Below are 16523 nucleotides of genomic sequence, written 5' to 3'. Positions count from 1 at the left end.
AACCGTGACTATGTTGATGCTCGAGCTGTATATATACACCGGGTAGTTATAAGTAAACTTTCCCTACGTGCCACGTTGTAACACGGAAACTAACTACCGTACGAGTACCAAACTTGGTAACATTAGTGTTAAGGACTTGGACAAGAGAAATATCGCAGACTCGTTTCAGTTGAAACACTTTCGATATGCTGCTACGGCACATCGCACCATTACATACTGGTACCATTACTATTACAAAAGGGGCTCAATATGGCGTCCATCAGTGTCCAGAAGAGTCTGAAAGTGCAGGATTGCATTCTGCACAGCAGAACGAAGCATGTCCGTAGGTATGCTGTCTCTCTCTATTGATATGCTGCACTTGAGATCAGCACATGTGTGAATGTTCCTCTGGTAAACCCTGTCCTTCGGGTGGTCCCACAACCCTAAATCACAGGGACTGATATCAAGTGATCGTGCCGGCCAAGCATTTGGAAACGATCGGGTGATAATTCGATCGTTTCCAAATGCGTTTCGGAGAAGTAGGTAAACTTGACGAGCGATGTGCGGTCGGGCCCCATCTTGATGAAAACTATTGATTTCAATGCGTCTCTATCCTGTAGGGCGGGTATGACATGCTGGCGAAACATACCGCAGTAACGCTGGCCAGTCACACTGCACGTCTTTGTTCCTTCAGCGCCAACCTGTTCAAAAAAGAATGGGCTTTGAGGACGGGGCGTGAGTCGTGCTTGGGTAGCTCAGTTGGTAGAGCACTTGCTCGCGAAAGGCAAAGGTCCCGAGTTCGGGTCTCGGTCCAGCACACAGTTTTAATCTGCCAGGAAGTTTATTATCAGCGCACACTCCGCTGCAGAGTGAAAATCTCATTCTGGATACTTAATCATACTCCGCACAGCAGGTGGAGAAAGAGGACCCTTCCTTAATCCTTTCGGCCGGCGATATCCTCGAAGTGCAGCTGCAGCATTACTGTTGTTTTAATAATAGAGCTCTTTTTGTCCAAGCTCATGGTGACACGTCAACAAGTGAACTGCGATTGGTCAGGTGAGTGAGTGAGACTATGACTGATCACTTCTCCTGGTGGCTATAATTGGAACTGTACGGTGGAGCTGTGACGCCATCCGGTATATTTGTGAGACCTCTTCAGAATACTGCTAAATCGGAAAAATATGTCAAATTCTTCGTTTTTGTGTACGTGATATGAATAGATACTGTATTAACTATTATTGATAGTGGTACTGTGTTTGCACTAAGGTAAGGTGTTTTTCGTCATGGTAAAGGCATTGCTTTTTCTGTTAAAACATTACCTATGGTTTTGGTTTCCTCGTGTAGTTCTGGTTTTCAGTGGGGATGTGACGTTCATCTTAGTGATAGTTTGGGCATATTCCGGTCCAACAAACTGGGCCGTTGCCGCTTTGTCCTAGACTCACAGGGGTCTCATGGCGTTCTCTCATGATTTTTGATCTCGTTGCGGGGGCTAATAGAAACTTCAGAGCTGCTTGACTGTCTGAATGAATGAATGAATGAATGAATGAATGAATGGAGATGCTACGATCCATGTAGAAGCTACGTAGATGCTTCTCCGTGCACAACCTGATAGAGAATATCTCGCTAGAGAGATTGCGCTCACTAGTCTAGACTCTATCCCGTACTTTCCGGCCCCAGAATTTTCATCTGCTTTCGATCCGTTAGAAAACCAAACTGTCACCTGAACGGTATTGTGGTTCGTTCTTCTACTGCGCCTTACATTGACAGATTTGTTGAAGCAGCTGAAAGCCACTATATATTCGGAGCAGTTTGTTCGGCCGTTCCTATACGTACCACTTTCATTATATTAGTGTCGGTTTATGAATATTCAGAAGATTTCTGGTGTTTTTCGAGTTTTTAAAATGCATATCCCTGTAGTTGCATCCGTAGCGTGGTTTCCATCCCAGCCGTGGGTGTGATGTTAATTCCGCTTGTTATGACTGAGCAGGCCAATCTCTGCTCCTTGGCAGCCACCTTCTGTTCTACATTCCGCTATGTTGTAGCTCCTATGTTTTCATAGGTCTTACTACAGAGGTGTGCTACATGCTTCAGGAACTTAGATCCCAGTTTTTTCCCCACAAGTCCTTTAGTGCACAAGAGAGCACTTCTTCCTTGGAACTTATATTATTTGTGTGTTCGGTCTATGTTAGTTATCCCTAGATACTTCACTACTTCCTCTGCTGGTAAAATTTCGTTGACGAGCTTGAGCTTTCAGTATATGTCCTGGATACTACAACAGTTTTCTTGCAAATGGCCCTTAGATCCTGTTTTACACCAGTTCAGAGCGCACTGTACCAGCGCTCTAACGGTAGTTGCAAATTAGTCAAGTATTACTATGACTAACTCTTTTGCGTATCTTTGGGGAAAGATAATCTGTAGCAATCAGTTCATTCACCACTAGGTTCCACAATACCGAGCACATAACCCCTCTTAAGGACACCATCTGGTGGTCTTGATCGCCATTTTCACATCCATAATGGTGGCTTCTACCTTTTGCCTATTCAGCATGGTCCTTACAGCTTTTCTTCTGAAATAGTTCCTGCGGACGGGCTGAGATTACCGTATAATAGTCCGGTTGTTTGCTCGGAGAGTGTGGCAGGTGGCACATCGGTTCCAGCGGAGAATAAATTGGAGTCAGGATGAACCCCGCAAAGAAAGCTGAGTAAGTAGCGTCTGCACACGGAGCTAGTCGTACACTAAGACTGAAGCCTTGCAGTGTTAGACGGCAGAGCAGCAGCTGGCCAACTCACACTACTGTCGATGTCAGCCGTGCAACTGTCTGTGGTGGTCTGACAGTGATTTCGAGACTGATCTCGCAATGCCCTTTTTTCTCATGAAATATGAATGGATTTATGGGGGTACGTGAACTCCGAGAAAATTGATGTCAGGTTGTTCCGCGAAATTTCTGGCGAACTGCCGCATGCTTGTAACTTTATTATGACATTTCGGCGTAGGCAGCAGGCAGGCCTGAAATTTCACGGAACAATCTATATGCCAATTTCGCAATTGATATTAGAGTTCTAAAACTCATCAGTTGCATTAAGAGCCTGCGTATGATGGAAGCGTTCTGCAATAGGAGGTACTCTATCATCAAAACCGCGACGTAATACTTACAAATCAAACAGTATTCTGCGTCAGTCATTTATAATGCCACTCTCCGTTTCGATGTTCACGCCAAAGTCGTCAGGTGGAGAATCGTTTATTACATAGTTGGTGTTAGTGAACAGCACAGGCGCCTATCCATAGCAGCAGCCCAAGGGCAATGTAGGCTATGTTGTGTCTTTTAATGGTGATAAAAATTGATTTTCAGAAAAGGCATTTTTAAAGTTAAAAGTACCTGAATTTGTAAATTGTACTTATAGGGGCACTAAAGTCGTAAAAAGCCTGCATACTGCTACTTGATGTATGTCCTCTCCACTGTACATTATGTTTGCACTGTTACTTCGGAGATGTGCTTGTTTGTCCACAGCTCGTGGTCTTGCGGTAGCGTTCTCGCTTCCCGCGCGCGGGGTCCCAGGTTCGATTCCCGGCGGGGTCGGGGATTTTCTCTGCCTCGAGATCACTGGGTGTTGTTCTTGTTGTTGTCGTCCTCATCATCATCATCATCATCATTCATCCTCATTACGGTCGGAGGAAAGTAATGGCAAACCACCTCCGCTACGACCTTGCCCTGGCGGTGCGGATCTCCTGCATCGTCCCCTACACTCCTCGGAGTATGGGACCTCATCATCCTCATGTGCTTGTTTATATCGTATACAAAGATAACTGAAAGGTGTAATAGTCTGAGCTTGGTTATTCATTGCTCTACATCATTCTTGAATTATTGTACTGAATGGTTGTATAACGACGTATATTTTTCTTGTGTTTTAAAAAATATGAATGGGCTGCAACATGATAGCCGGCCGGAGTGGCCGAGCCGTTCTAGGCGCTTCAGTTTGGAACCGCGCGACCGCTACGTCGCAGGTTCGAATCCTGCCTCGGGCATGGATGTGTGTCATGTCCTTAGGTTAGTTAGGTTTAAGTAGTTCTAAGTTCTAGGGGACTGATGGCCTCGGATGTTAAGTCCCATAGCGCTCAGAGCAATTGGAACTTTTTTTTTTTTTTTCAACACGATATGGACATGTCCCCAGTTCAGACGTTATATTAAATTCTTATATACAAGATTCTTATATATAAGATTACAACAGAACATTTATGTATCTTGTAGGGTGAACTTATTGGATAATGATTGGGAGTGTTTGAATAAATTTGTGTGCAATGAAATTGTAAATTACGAGGTGATAGTGTGAACCATCGAAACGCGTTGTGACAATGTAAATGACTCACAATGAAAACTGTTTTGTTTGTATTTATCGACAGTCGCAGCCCTCACGATGCACTCTTTTTATGGATGAAATATTCACCACGTAGTACTGCCGTGGTCTTGCATTGTCTCGCTCATATAACCATAGACTCCTTCGTTAGTTGTTAATGCTCCGGAAAAAAAGCAGAGTGCATTGTTCACCAATCTATCAGACGTTATGGTTGCACAACACACTTCTGTTTCCACATCATGCAGAGCTCTTGGCACAACTGACGATGGTTTTCAGATCACGATCGTCGATATTTGTCAGTAGATATATTCAAATTAGAAACTAGAGATGTGAGAGGTGTGGCATTAGATATCTTTAATGAAATGATAATTAAAAGGACACCCTAGCTGCAAACAGCCGTTGATGTACTTCATTGGGGACATTTTGAAAATGTGTGCCCCCTCCGGGACTGGAACCAGGGATCTCCTGCTTACATGGCAGACGCTCTATCCATCTGAACCACCGAGGGCACAGAGGATAGTGCGTCTGCAGGGACTTATCCCTTGCACGCTCCCTGTGAGACCTACATTCCTAACATGTCCACACCACTACATTCGTAGTGCGCCTAATAGATGTATGCCCATCAGACTCAATACTCGTGGCAGATTAATCTACCAAGTCCCATACGAGTTCGGGCATAGCGTGTGCGTTCGCACAAGAAGGTCAATGGCTGGGAAGCCATATTTTAACTATATATGTCTACATCTACATCTACATTTATACTCCGCAAGCCACCCAACGGTGTGTGGCGGAGGGCACCCCACGTGCCACTGTCACTATCTCCCTTTCCTGTTCCACTCGCGTATGGTTCGCGGGAAGAACGACTGCCGGAAAGCCTCCGTGCGCGCTCTAATCTCTCTAATTTTACATTTGTGATCTCCTCGGGAGGTATAAGTAGGGGGACGCAATATATTCGACACCTCATCCAGAAACGCACCCTCTCGAAACCTGGACATAAGCTACACCGCAACGCAGAGCGCCTCTCTTGCAGAGTCTGCCACTTGAGTTTGCTAAACATCTCCGTAACGCTATCACGCTTACCAAATAACCCTGTGACGAAACGCGCCGCTCTTCTTTGGATCTTCTCTATCTCCTCTGTCAACTCGACCTGGTACGGATCCCACACTGATGAGCAATACTCAAGTATAGGCCGAACGAGTGTTCTGTAAGCCACCTCCTTCGTTGACTCTCCCAATGAATCTCAACCTGGCACCCGCCTTACCAACAATTAATTTTACATGATCATTCCACTTCAAATCGTTCCGTACACATACTCGCAGATATTTTACAGAAGTAACTGCTACCAGTGTTTGTTCCGCTATCATGTAATCATACAATAAAGGATCCTTCTTTCTGTGTATTCGCAATACATTACATATGTCTATGTTAAGGGTCAGTTGCCACTCCCTGCACCAAGTGCCTATCCGCTGCAGATCTTCCTGCTTTTCGCTGCAATTTTCTAATGCTGTAACTTCTCTGTATACTACACAGCATCATCCGCGAAAAGTCGCATGGAACTTCCGACACTATCTACTAGGTAGTATCTGTTCACCAAAGAACAGTTACCGTAGATGACCATGCAGCTTTGCTAGAAATGAAATGATAATTAAATGGACACCCTAGCTGCAAACAGGTGTTGATGTACTTCATTGGAGACATGTTGAAAATGTGTGTCCCGACCGGGACTCGAACCCGAAGCTGCGTGCTCATCTACGGTAACTGTTCTTTGGTGAACAGATACTACCGTCGTATATCTTCAGGTTATTACCTCCTAAGACAGTGCGTTAAACTAAGTTTGGATATTCATGGGGAGATCCTAATGGTAAAATCAACGAACAACATAATCAGCTGTGGAGTACTACAAGGAAGTACACTCCTGGAAATGGAAATAAGAACACCGTGAATTCATTGTCCCAGGAAGGGGAAACTTTATTGACACATTCCTGGGGTCAGATACATCACATGATCACACTGACAGAACCACAGGCACATAGACACAGGCAACAGAGCATGCACAATGTCGGCACTAGTACAGTGTATATCCACCTTTCGCAGCAATGCAGGCTGCTATTCTCCCATGAAGACGATCGTAGAGATGCTGGATGTAGTCCTGTGGAACGGCTTGCCATGCCATTTCCACCTGGCGCCTCAGTTGGACCAGCGTTCGTGCTTTGCGTGCAGACCGCGTAAGACGACGCTTCATCCAGTCCCAAACATGCTCAATGGGGGACAGATCCGGAGATCTTGCTGGCCAGGGTAGTTGACTTACACCTTCTAGAGCACGTTGGGTGGCACGGGATACATGCGGACGTGCATTGTCCTGTTGGAACAGCAAGTTCCCTTGCCGGTCTAGGAATGGTAGAACGATGGGTTCGATGACGGTTTGGATGTACCGTGCACTATTCAGTGTCCCCTCGACGATCACCAGTGGTGTACGGCCAGTGTAGGAGATCGGTCCCCACACCATGATACCGGGTGTTGGCCCTGTGTGCCTCGGTCGTATGCAGTCCTGATTGTGGCGCTCACCTGCACGGCGCCAAACACGCATACGACCATCATTGGCACCAAGGCAGAAGCGACTCTCATCGCTGAAGACGACACGTCTCCATTCGTCCCTCCATTCACGCCTGTCGCGACACCACTGGAGGCGGGCTGCACGATGTTGGGGCGTGAGCGGAAGACGGCCTAACGGTGTGCGGGACCGTAGCCCAGCTTCATGGAGACGGTTGCGAATGGTCCTCGCCGATACCCCAGGAGCAACAGTGTCCCTAATTTGCTGGGAAGTGGCGGTGCGGTCCCCTAGGGCACTGCGTAGGATCCTACGGTCTTGGCGTGCATCCGTGCGTCGCTGCGGTCCGGTCCCAGGTCGACGGGCACGTGCACCTTCCGCCGACCACTGGCGACAACATCGATGTACTGTGGAGACCCCACGCCCCACGTGTTGAGCAATTCGGCGGTACGTCCACCCGGCCTCCCGCATGCCCACTATACGCCCTCGCTCAAAGTCCGTCAACTGCACATACGGTTCACGTCTACGCTGTCGCGGCATGCTACCAGTATTAAAGACTGCGATGGAGCTCCGTATGCCACGGCAAACTGGCTGACACTGACGGCGGCGGTGCACAAATGCTGCGCAGCTAGCGCCATTCGACGGCCAACACCGCGGTTCCTGGTGTGTCCGCTGTGCCGTGCGTGTGATCATTGCTTGTACAGCCCTCTCGCAGTGTCCGGAGCAAGTATGGTGGGTCTGACACACCGGTGTCAATGTGTTCTTTTTTCCATTTCCAGGAGTGTATTTTTGGACCATTTTTGTTTCTTGTGTGTACATTAATAAGATGACACAGCCTCAAACTCTACGATGGTGAACCGTGCTGGATGACTGAGGTGACCCGCCGTGTTGTCGGTTGCTGCTGCAGCGCGCGTTTGAGGCGGTGGGCGCGATGTCGGTGATGACGAACTGCGGCCTGCTGTCGCTGTCGCCGCAGCTGCGCGGCCTGGCACCCGAGCTGTCCTCTGTGGAGTGGCTGCTGCTGTTCGTGATGCTGGAGCACGGCCTGCTGGCCGTGCGCTACGTGCTGCACCAGGTCATCCCGGAGCGGCCCATGTCGGTGCGCGTCGCGCTCGCGCGCCTCAACTACCTCTCCAAGCAGGCGCTCAAGCACGAGGTACGTGCCCCCCCTCTCATTACACGACTGCATTTTGTTCAGCCGCACTGCCAACAGCTTAGCACAATATGTGATCCGAGGCTTTCCCGGCGAATGTGCTGTATCCAAGGTTTTCGGGCGTCCAGCCGGATCCGATCGTCGAAGTTCCACGATATTTCGGCGAATAGCCGTTCCGCCATCATCAGGTGGTGCTGTGACAAACCGCGCCGCTCTTCTTTGGATCTTCTGTATCTCCTCTGTCAACCCGACCTGGTACAGATCCATCAGCACCACCTGATGATGGCGGAACGGTTATTCGCTGAAATATCGTGGAACTTCGACGATCGCATCCGGCTGGACACCCGAGAACCTTGGATACACTACTACTACTACTACTACTACTACTACTACTACGTGATCAGGCCCAGTGGACCGCACGCATCTACAAGTTTCCTCCTCCACTGCATTCTGTCCATTGCTGCTATCCGCCATTCGTCCACATCTATTGATACTTGGTTTAAACCTTCATGGAGTCCATCCCTCCAACGCTTCTTGGATCTCCCTGGCGGTCTCTTTCCTGTAGGTGTGAAATCCAGGAGCTTCCGAGGCCATCTGTGATCGTCCATCCGGGCCACATGGCCGGCCCACTGCATTCGTTTGGCTTTGACAGTTCCTGCTATGTTGGGCTGCTGGTATAATTCCTCAAGCTCTTGGTAGTATCTGATCCTCCATTCCCCTGTATCTGCATCCAGAACCGGACCGAAGATCTTCCGAAGCACTTTTCTCTCAAAAACAAGGAGCTTATGGAAGTCCTGTTTCCCGATACTCCATGTCTCTCAGCCATATAGAACAACAGGCTGGATCAGGGTTTTGTACAGTCGAATCTTCAACTGTCTGGAGAGATATTTGGACCGAAGCAGTTGTGCTAGGCTGTGGTAAGATTGGTTTCCTGCTTTTATTCTCGCATTAATCTCTGCTTCACATGATGAGTTCTCAGTGAAAAGTGCCCCTAGCTATTTGAATTCTTGTAGGAATGGTCCCCAACCTGCAGTGATCGTAGATTATCAGCAGTCTGACAATGACCACGCGTCATGACGAGGTACTCTGTCTTAGCTTCGTTTATGTTGAGCCCAAATTTGCTGGCAGCCTCCTTTAGTGCTTTGGTCATTTGCTCCAACTCCTCTTCCGACCTAGAGAGTAAACACATGTCGTCTGCATAGGCTAAGTATGCCAGTCTCTTTCCTTCGATTTCAATCCCTTCATTCTCTTGGAAGGTCTCGCGTACGATCTTCTCGAGGGCAAAGTTGAATAGGATACGGGACAACCCATCTCCTTGCCTGAGTCCTTTCACAATTTCAAACTCCTCAGTTACGCGATTTCCCATCTTCACCTTTCCACGTGTTTCGTTCAGACAGATCTTTATCAGATTGACGAGTTTCTCTGCTATGCCAAACTCCCTTAAACAGTTGAGCAGGCTCTTGCGATGTATGCAATCATAGGCCTTCTTAAAATCAACGAATAAAATATGCAAATCTTTACCATATTCACCTTGGATACAGCTTAGCACAAATCAGCTCACTGTACAAAATGTTCGTCACGCAGTTAAAGAGCACAGTGGTCCCGCAGGAGCATCGGACGGTCATATGAAACTCCACTACTGACGCATGTCATGGCGGTGAAGTGGTGCGTGTGCCAGTCGACTGTATGGAATCACCGCAGTCACATGGGTCCACTGGGAGACGTGAAACAGTATCAGAGACGAGCTTACGTGTTTCCATGTGCCCTTGACTAAACCTTTCGACTTTTCTGGGAAGGTGCGGACTGTCCACATGTCTACAAGCAATGGTGTGCCACTCTCACTCGTGTAACATGGCGTAAGAGCAGCGGTCTTAAAAAGATCCTGATTGACAGGAACTGGAAAGGGGTGTCATGCTTGTCGGTGGCCATCGGCTTCAAACTAGACAGGAAATGCTGCTGTCGGTGAACGCAGCTTCATCGCAACTACACTACTGGCCATTAAAATTGCTACACCAAGAAGAAATGCAGATGATAAACGGGTATTCATTGGCCAAATATATTATACTAGATTTGACATGTGATTACATTTTCACGAAATTTGGGTGCATAGATCCTGAGAAATCAGTACCCAGAACAACCACCTCTCTGGGCATTGAATCAAACAGAGCTTGGATGGCGTGTACAGGTACAGCTGCCCATGCAGCTTCAACACGATACCACAGTTCATCGAGAGTAGTGACTGGCGTATTGTGACGAGCCAGTTGCTCGGCCACCATTGACCACACGTTTTCAATTGCTGAGATATCTGGAGAATGTGCTGGCCGAGAAGCAGTCGAACATTTTCTGTATCCAGAAAGGCCCGTAAAGGACCTGCAACATGCAGTCGTGCATTATCGTGCTGAAATGTAGGGTTTCTCAGGGATCGAATGAAGGGTAGAGCCACTGGTCGTAACGAAATATAACGTCCATTGTTCAAACTGCCGTCAATGCGAACAAGTGATGACCGAGACGTGTAACCAATGGCACCCGATACCATCACGCCGGGTGATACGCCAGTATGGCGATGATGAATACACGCTTCCAATGTGCGTTCACCGCGATGTCGCCAAACACGGATGCGACCATCATGATGCTGTAAACAGAACCTGGATTCATCCGAAAAAATGACGTCTTGCCATTCGTGCACCCAGGTTCGTCGTTGAGTACACCATCGCAGGCACTCCTGTCTGTGATACAGCGTCAAGGGTAACCACAGCCATGGTATCTGAGATTATAGTCCATGCTGCTGCAAACATCGTTGAACTGTTCGCGCAGATGGTTGTTGTCTTGCAAACGTCCCCATCTATTGACTCAGGGGTCGAGACGTGGGTGCACGATCCGTTACAGCCATGCGGATAAGATGCCTGTCATCTCGACTGCTAGTGATACGAGGCCGTTGGGATCCAGCACGCCGTTCCGTATTACCCTCATAAACCCACCGATTCCATATTCTGCTAACAGTCATTGGATCTCGACCAACGCGAGCAGCAATGTCGCGATACGATAAACCGCAATCGCGATAGGCTACAATCCGACCTTTATCAAAGTCGGAAGCGTGATGGTACGCATTTCTCCTCCTTACACGAGATATCACAACGACGTTTCACCAGGCAACGCCGGTCAACTGCTGTTTGTGTATGAGAAATCGGTTGAAAACTTTCCTCATGTTAGCACGTTGTAGGTGTCCCCACCGGCGCCAACCTTGTGTGAATGCTCTGAAAAACTAATCATTTGCATATCACAGCATCTTCTTCCTGTCGGTTAAATTTCGCGTCTGTAGCACGTCATCTTCGTGGTGTAGCAATTTTAATGGCCAGTAGTGTAGTTTCTGAGGGAGAATTACGGGGGAGTGAACTGCAGTAGTTCAAAACACGCCTCTTGCGTGCTGCATATTACATTTATTTATTCATTCATTTATTTAACTTGTTTTGGTTGGCAGGAGAGCCAACACCGTGTTACTAGGAGGAGGCCGAAAGGCACGCGTTTTAGCTCACGCAGGCTGGCGTGAGGTCTGGAACAGGACAAGGAAGTTAGAATTTAGAAAAACGGACGTAGCTGGTGGAATACTTAACTTTAATCCGTTAATAGTGAACGTCGGTCTTGACGGTACATGATTCAATATCAATAGTAGCTGATACTGGCGCCTTGCTAGGTCGTAGCAAATGAAGTAGCTGAAAGCTATGTTAAACTATCGTCTCGGCAAATGAGAGCGTATTTTGTCAGTGAACCATCGCTAGCAAAGTCGGTTGTACAACTGGGGCGAGTGCTAGGAAGTCTCTCTAGACCTGCCGTGTGGCAGCGCTCGGTCTGCAATCACTGATAGTGGCGACACGCGGGTCCGACGTATACTAACGGACCGCGGCCGATTTAAAGGCTACCACCTAGCAAGTGTGGTGTCTGGCAGTGACACCACATAACTTATGCAGCCAGATGTATTTCGCCTTACTTACAAGGCATCTTCAGTGAGTGTCTCAAATATTACACGATATTTCTGTTTGGACATTTAGGTCGTCATTCACACATATAGGTTATAGATCTAAAACAATTCATTGAAGCTTTTATAATAAAATCAAAAAGTACTTGCAGATCAGTGTCTCGTATGTAAGTCAACAACTTTCTCTCATAGGGCAAACTGGTTGAAAGTTTGCAGTTTTCTTTGTGGTCCCTGTTTCCAAAATATAGCATTGTAATGGCAATTTTCTGTGTCTAGAGTATCATTCATTTCTGTATGTGCTGCCAGCTTTCTCAGGTTTTGCTTTCATGTGTTTTTTCTTTGACTATATATGTACTGATGTAAGTTCTCTCTCTCTCTCTCTCTCTCTCTCTCTCTCTCTCTCTCTCTCTCTCTCTCTCTCTCTCTCTCTCTCTACCCAGTGAATACTACTACTCACAGTTTACAGTGATCATATAATAGACAGTAATCCCAATAGATGAGCACAAATCCCATTTCTCTCCTAGATATATAAATGAAAAGTCAGAAAGGAAAACAGGAATAATAAACAGTAAATAAATAAAATATAAAAAATGTAAAAAAAGAAAAACAGGGACGCACAGCACATACGCGCGCACACAAGGACTTATATCAGCACACACATAGTCAAAGAAAAACAATTAAAAGCAAACCTGAGTAAATTGGCAACACTTACAGAAACGAGTGACACTCTACACGGAAAAAAATGGCAGTTACAGCGCTATATTTCGAAAACAGTGACCACAAGGAAAACTGCAAACATTCAGCCAGTTTGCCCCATGAGAGAAAGCTGTTTGGCTTATAAATAATGAATTAGACATTGATCTGTCAGTGCTTTTTAATGTAAAAATTTCAATAAAATGTTTTAAACCTATAACCAGTATATGTATACGATAACCTATGCGTCCTAACAGAAAAATCGTGTAATATTTCAGGACCCACTGAAGACGGCTTGTAACTAAGGCGAAATGCACAAGTTATATAAAAAGAATCTTAATGTACAGCATGTAAATGAGTTCTTATTTTGAACTACAACAGTTTATATACAGCTGCTGCGAAAGTGGAGACCTCAAGAAATTTATTACGATGATAATTGTAAATAGTCTTCAAGGGTTTTCCGCAGGATCACGTTGTGTAGATTCCACAATATTTCCTCGGAGCAACTGTCCGACATCTTCAGGTGGTTCAACCATGTTGGTGGCGGTCGTACGTAGCCACCAGCAAGGTTGAACCACCTGAAGATGTCGGACGGTTGCTCCGAGGAAATATTGTGGAATCTGCACAACGTGATCCGGCGGCAAACCCGTGAAGACTATTTACAACACATCCGCCGGGAAAGCTTGAAGAGTCACACGATAATAACTGATTGCAATCGACGTTACGATCGCGTACGTCGCAAAGGGCGTTGTTCAGAGCGGTATACTAAGTTTCATCACGTCTGTGGGCCAAACAACATAGAAACTAGACAGGAGTTGAATGTAGGCGTGTTGTGTGCTCCAACGAACTGCGTTTTCTCTTTCCTAAAATGATGCGAGTTATCAGATGTACGACGACCAAATGAGGCTTTCAACCAGTAGTGTGTGGAGCGAGAATTTGAGGCTAAAAGTGGTAATGTGATGTTTTGGGGGTGTTTTACATACGTTGGTGCAGGTCCATCGTCTCAGGTTACTGGTAAGGTTAATCACGATTTTTATTTCATCATTCTCGGTGTTGACCTTTCACGTATACTTTCATATTGAGTATGGTTTAGACATTCTCTTCTTCAAGACACAAAGGCATGTCCACAGGGCTAAATGCACACGTTCCTTGTTTGGCGAACCGCCAGTCACGCATCTCGAATGGTCCAATAAATCGTCAGATGATGATGCCACACAAAACGTGTGCAACTCTTTCGAACAGCAGGGGGAAGTAACGATCAGTATCCCCACAATTTGGTAGCGCTACGGGATTTAACTATTAATGAGCGGTTTCAGCTGTTTATGGCATATCTGAAAAAAATTGTTTGCAGTCTTCCTCTAGAACTGAGGCAGTTATCAAGGCTAAAGGCGGTGTTGCACCGTACTTGCTTGAGTCTCCTAGGGGTAACTAATCTTTTGTCCGGGGTGTATATATATATATATATATATATATATATATATATATATATATATATATATATATAAAACCGCAATAAAAATGCCTGAAGAATGATTTAAGCAAAACAGGTGTAAATAAACTCAGCAGAGACTTGAAAGCATCCACTTTAATCTTAAAGTGTTATCGTAATCACTCACCGTACACCAACATTTCGATACACATGTTACTGCGTCGCATAAAATAATGGAATGGACTTCGTGTACTTACGTACAAGACACAGCAAAACGAGAGTACTTGTTGGAAATGCGCCCCCCCCCCCCCTTTCACAAAAAAATTCGTTACTCAGGCATTTAAAAATGAAGCACTTAAGTCACTCATTCAGGAAACTTCGATTTTTTGGTGAGAATGCACATATGCGATTATTTGGCAAATGTTTGTAAATAGAAAACAAACGTTTTACATAAGCAAAGAAAAGAAGTGTGTATTTTTATTACATCGTACTAGGGTACGACTTAAATAATGTCTACCCGTGAATGATCAAAACCAATTGTAATATGACATTTCCTGTTAACTGGCTGAATGGGAAAAGGGACTGTTTTCAGGCAGGGACGTGTGTTCGGTATAAATTTGATTTTACAATTGCTTTCCTTTCCTACAACACACGAATCAACGTCGTTTTGGAAGCAAAATGAAAACGAAACAAGGTATGCAAGAAAAAATTCATGAAACGCTTGTAAAAACTGATTTATTAATTGATTTATTCTATTTTTGTTAGCATATCATAATTTTTTCCTTCAGTATCTTACTTTCTTTTTGATTTCCGATGCATAACGATCTTACAATAGCGTCTTGCATTACCAAATTACGTTTATCTCTTCGTTATGTGCGAAGTGCCAAAACTGTTCTTCACCGAGCGAGGTGGCGCAGTGGTAAATCGCTCCAGGCAAATGCTGGGATGGTTCCTCTGAAAGGGCACGGCCGACTTCCTTCCCTAATCCGATGAGACCGATGACCTCGCTGTTTGGTCTCTTCCCCCAAACAACCCCAAAACTGTTCTTCACTTCGTTGGATAAACAGAAACAAACTGCTAGTAAGAATACTCTAGAATACCTTCCCTCTTTATGTGGCAGTGAATATGAGTTCGAGGAGGAGGAGCAGGAGCAGGAGAGCAACAAGGAGACATCAGGTGATTTTTAACGGTTATGAATGCTAGCTATGGGATATAATGAGGCTGCACATCCTTGACAGGGGTGCATGAGCATGTAACCGAAGAAGGTATAACATAGGCATAACATCAACGTCTAGGCAATTTATTCAGAGTGTCTGGAGGCATGATGTCACTTTGAGATTATATTCAAGAAGACAGGTCGTCAACTACAAAACGACTTCGACGATAAGTAGGCTGTTTACAGTATTCTACTAAAATAAGTATAAACAAAGCATGACAGTCTGACGGAGATCTCGTTGGTGTTTACAGTTCATCAGCGATGATTAAAAATATTTCTTTTCAATTACATGTTGCAAATTTGCAGAATATATCTTTCTCAAAACAGCTTACTTTATACCCAGTGTGACGTAAGACTCTTGATATTTCTCACGAAAAAGCCCATGTAGCAATTACCCAAATATTCAGCAGCGAGTTTGAAAAATATATTAAGATAAATCTGTCCTGAAAGAGTTAAAAATGCAAACGAAGAGAAAGTTCTATAAAAGGCGTTGGCGCTGCAAAAAAAAAAAAAAAAAAAGGTAAAGAGAATGAAACAAAGTCACAGTTGGGAGTGTTTTTCTTTTTTCTTTGACAACTTGCCTGTTGCCTTCTGCCTCGGGTTCTTGGATGGACGTTAGTTTGATAATTTCTCTGACGCTTCGCCAGCGAGAGTGGCTGGCATTGTCAAAGCTTCACCCTCCATTGCTGGTGGTGGACTTGAGTCGAGCTCGCAGCCGTAGATTATACGTATCTGGCGTGCCAATGACCAAGGGCTTTTCCGTGTTCATCACCATTGCAGTTCTCCCTTTGCTACTGAAAGGTGGCTACACTGAGTCACAGCGCCAGAGATTGCGCCAAAGAGTATTTTCCGCCGCCTCCACTGGCAGTTGTAGTTCAGAAGTTGCCGTGGGCAGTGCTTGTTGAGAGGATGTCGATAGCAGTACTAGTTGAGAGCAGGTCGTGTGCAGTTGTTCTGTTGGGCGAGACAGCAGATGCTGTTTGATTGGGGATGTTGCAATGATCAGTGTATTTTTCGTCAATATATATGAAGGATCCCGAAGCATAATATGCTATGGGCAAATACAGTCCTCAGCTCGAGGTTGTAGTGGGCAGTGTTGCAGGTCCTGGATTACGGCGTCCCGGTGCAGATTCCCGCCCGGGTTGGGGACCCTTTCTGCCCGGGGACAGGGTGCTTGCGT

General features: G+C 45.9%; 1 protein-coding gene across 2 annotated transcripts in view; it reads left to right on the top strand.

Annotated features, from left to right (window-relative positions):
- Positions 1-16523, top strand: part of LOC126458459 (anoctamin-10) — a 317839-nt gene that overhangs the window by 286143 nt on the left and 15173 nt on the right. For both annotated transcript variants that reach the window (XM_050095530.1, XM_050095529.1), the window contains one exon: positions 7787-8035. In XM_050095530.1, coding sequence (XP_049951487.1) covers positions 7787-8035 — 249 coding nt within the window. The remainder of the gene's footprint in view (positions 1-7786; positions 8036-16523) is intronic.

Source organism: Schistocerca serialis, chromosome 2 (genome assembly GCF_023864345.2).
Source record: "Schistocerca serialis cubense isolate TAMUIC-IGC-003099 chromosome 2, iqSchSeri2.2, whole genome shotgun sequence".
NCBI classification, from domain to species: Eukaryota; Metazoa; Arthropoda; class Insecta; order Orthoptera; family Acrididae; genus Schistocerca; species Schistocerca serialis.
Note: the sequence above shows the minus strand (reverse complement) of the source record. Positions and strands in the feature narration are given on the sequence as shown.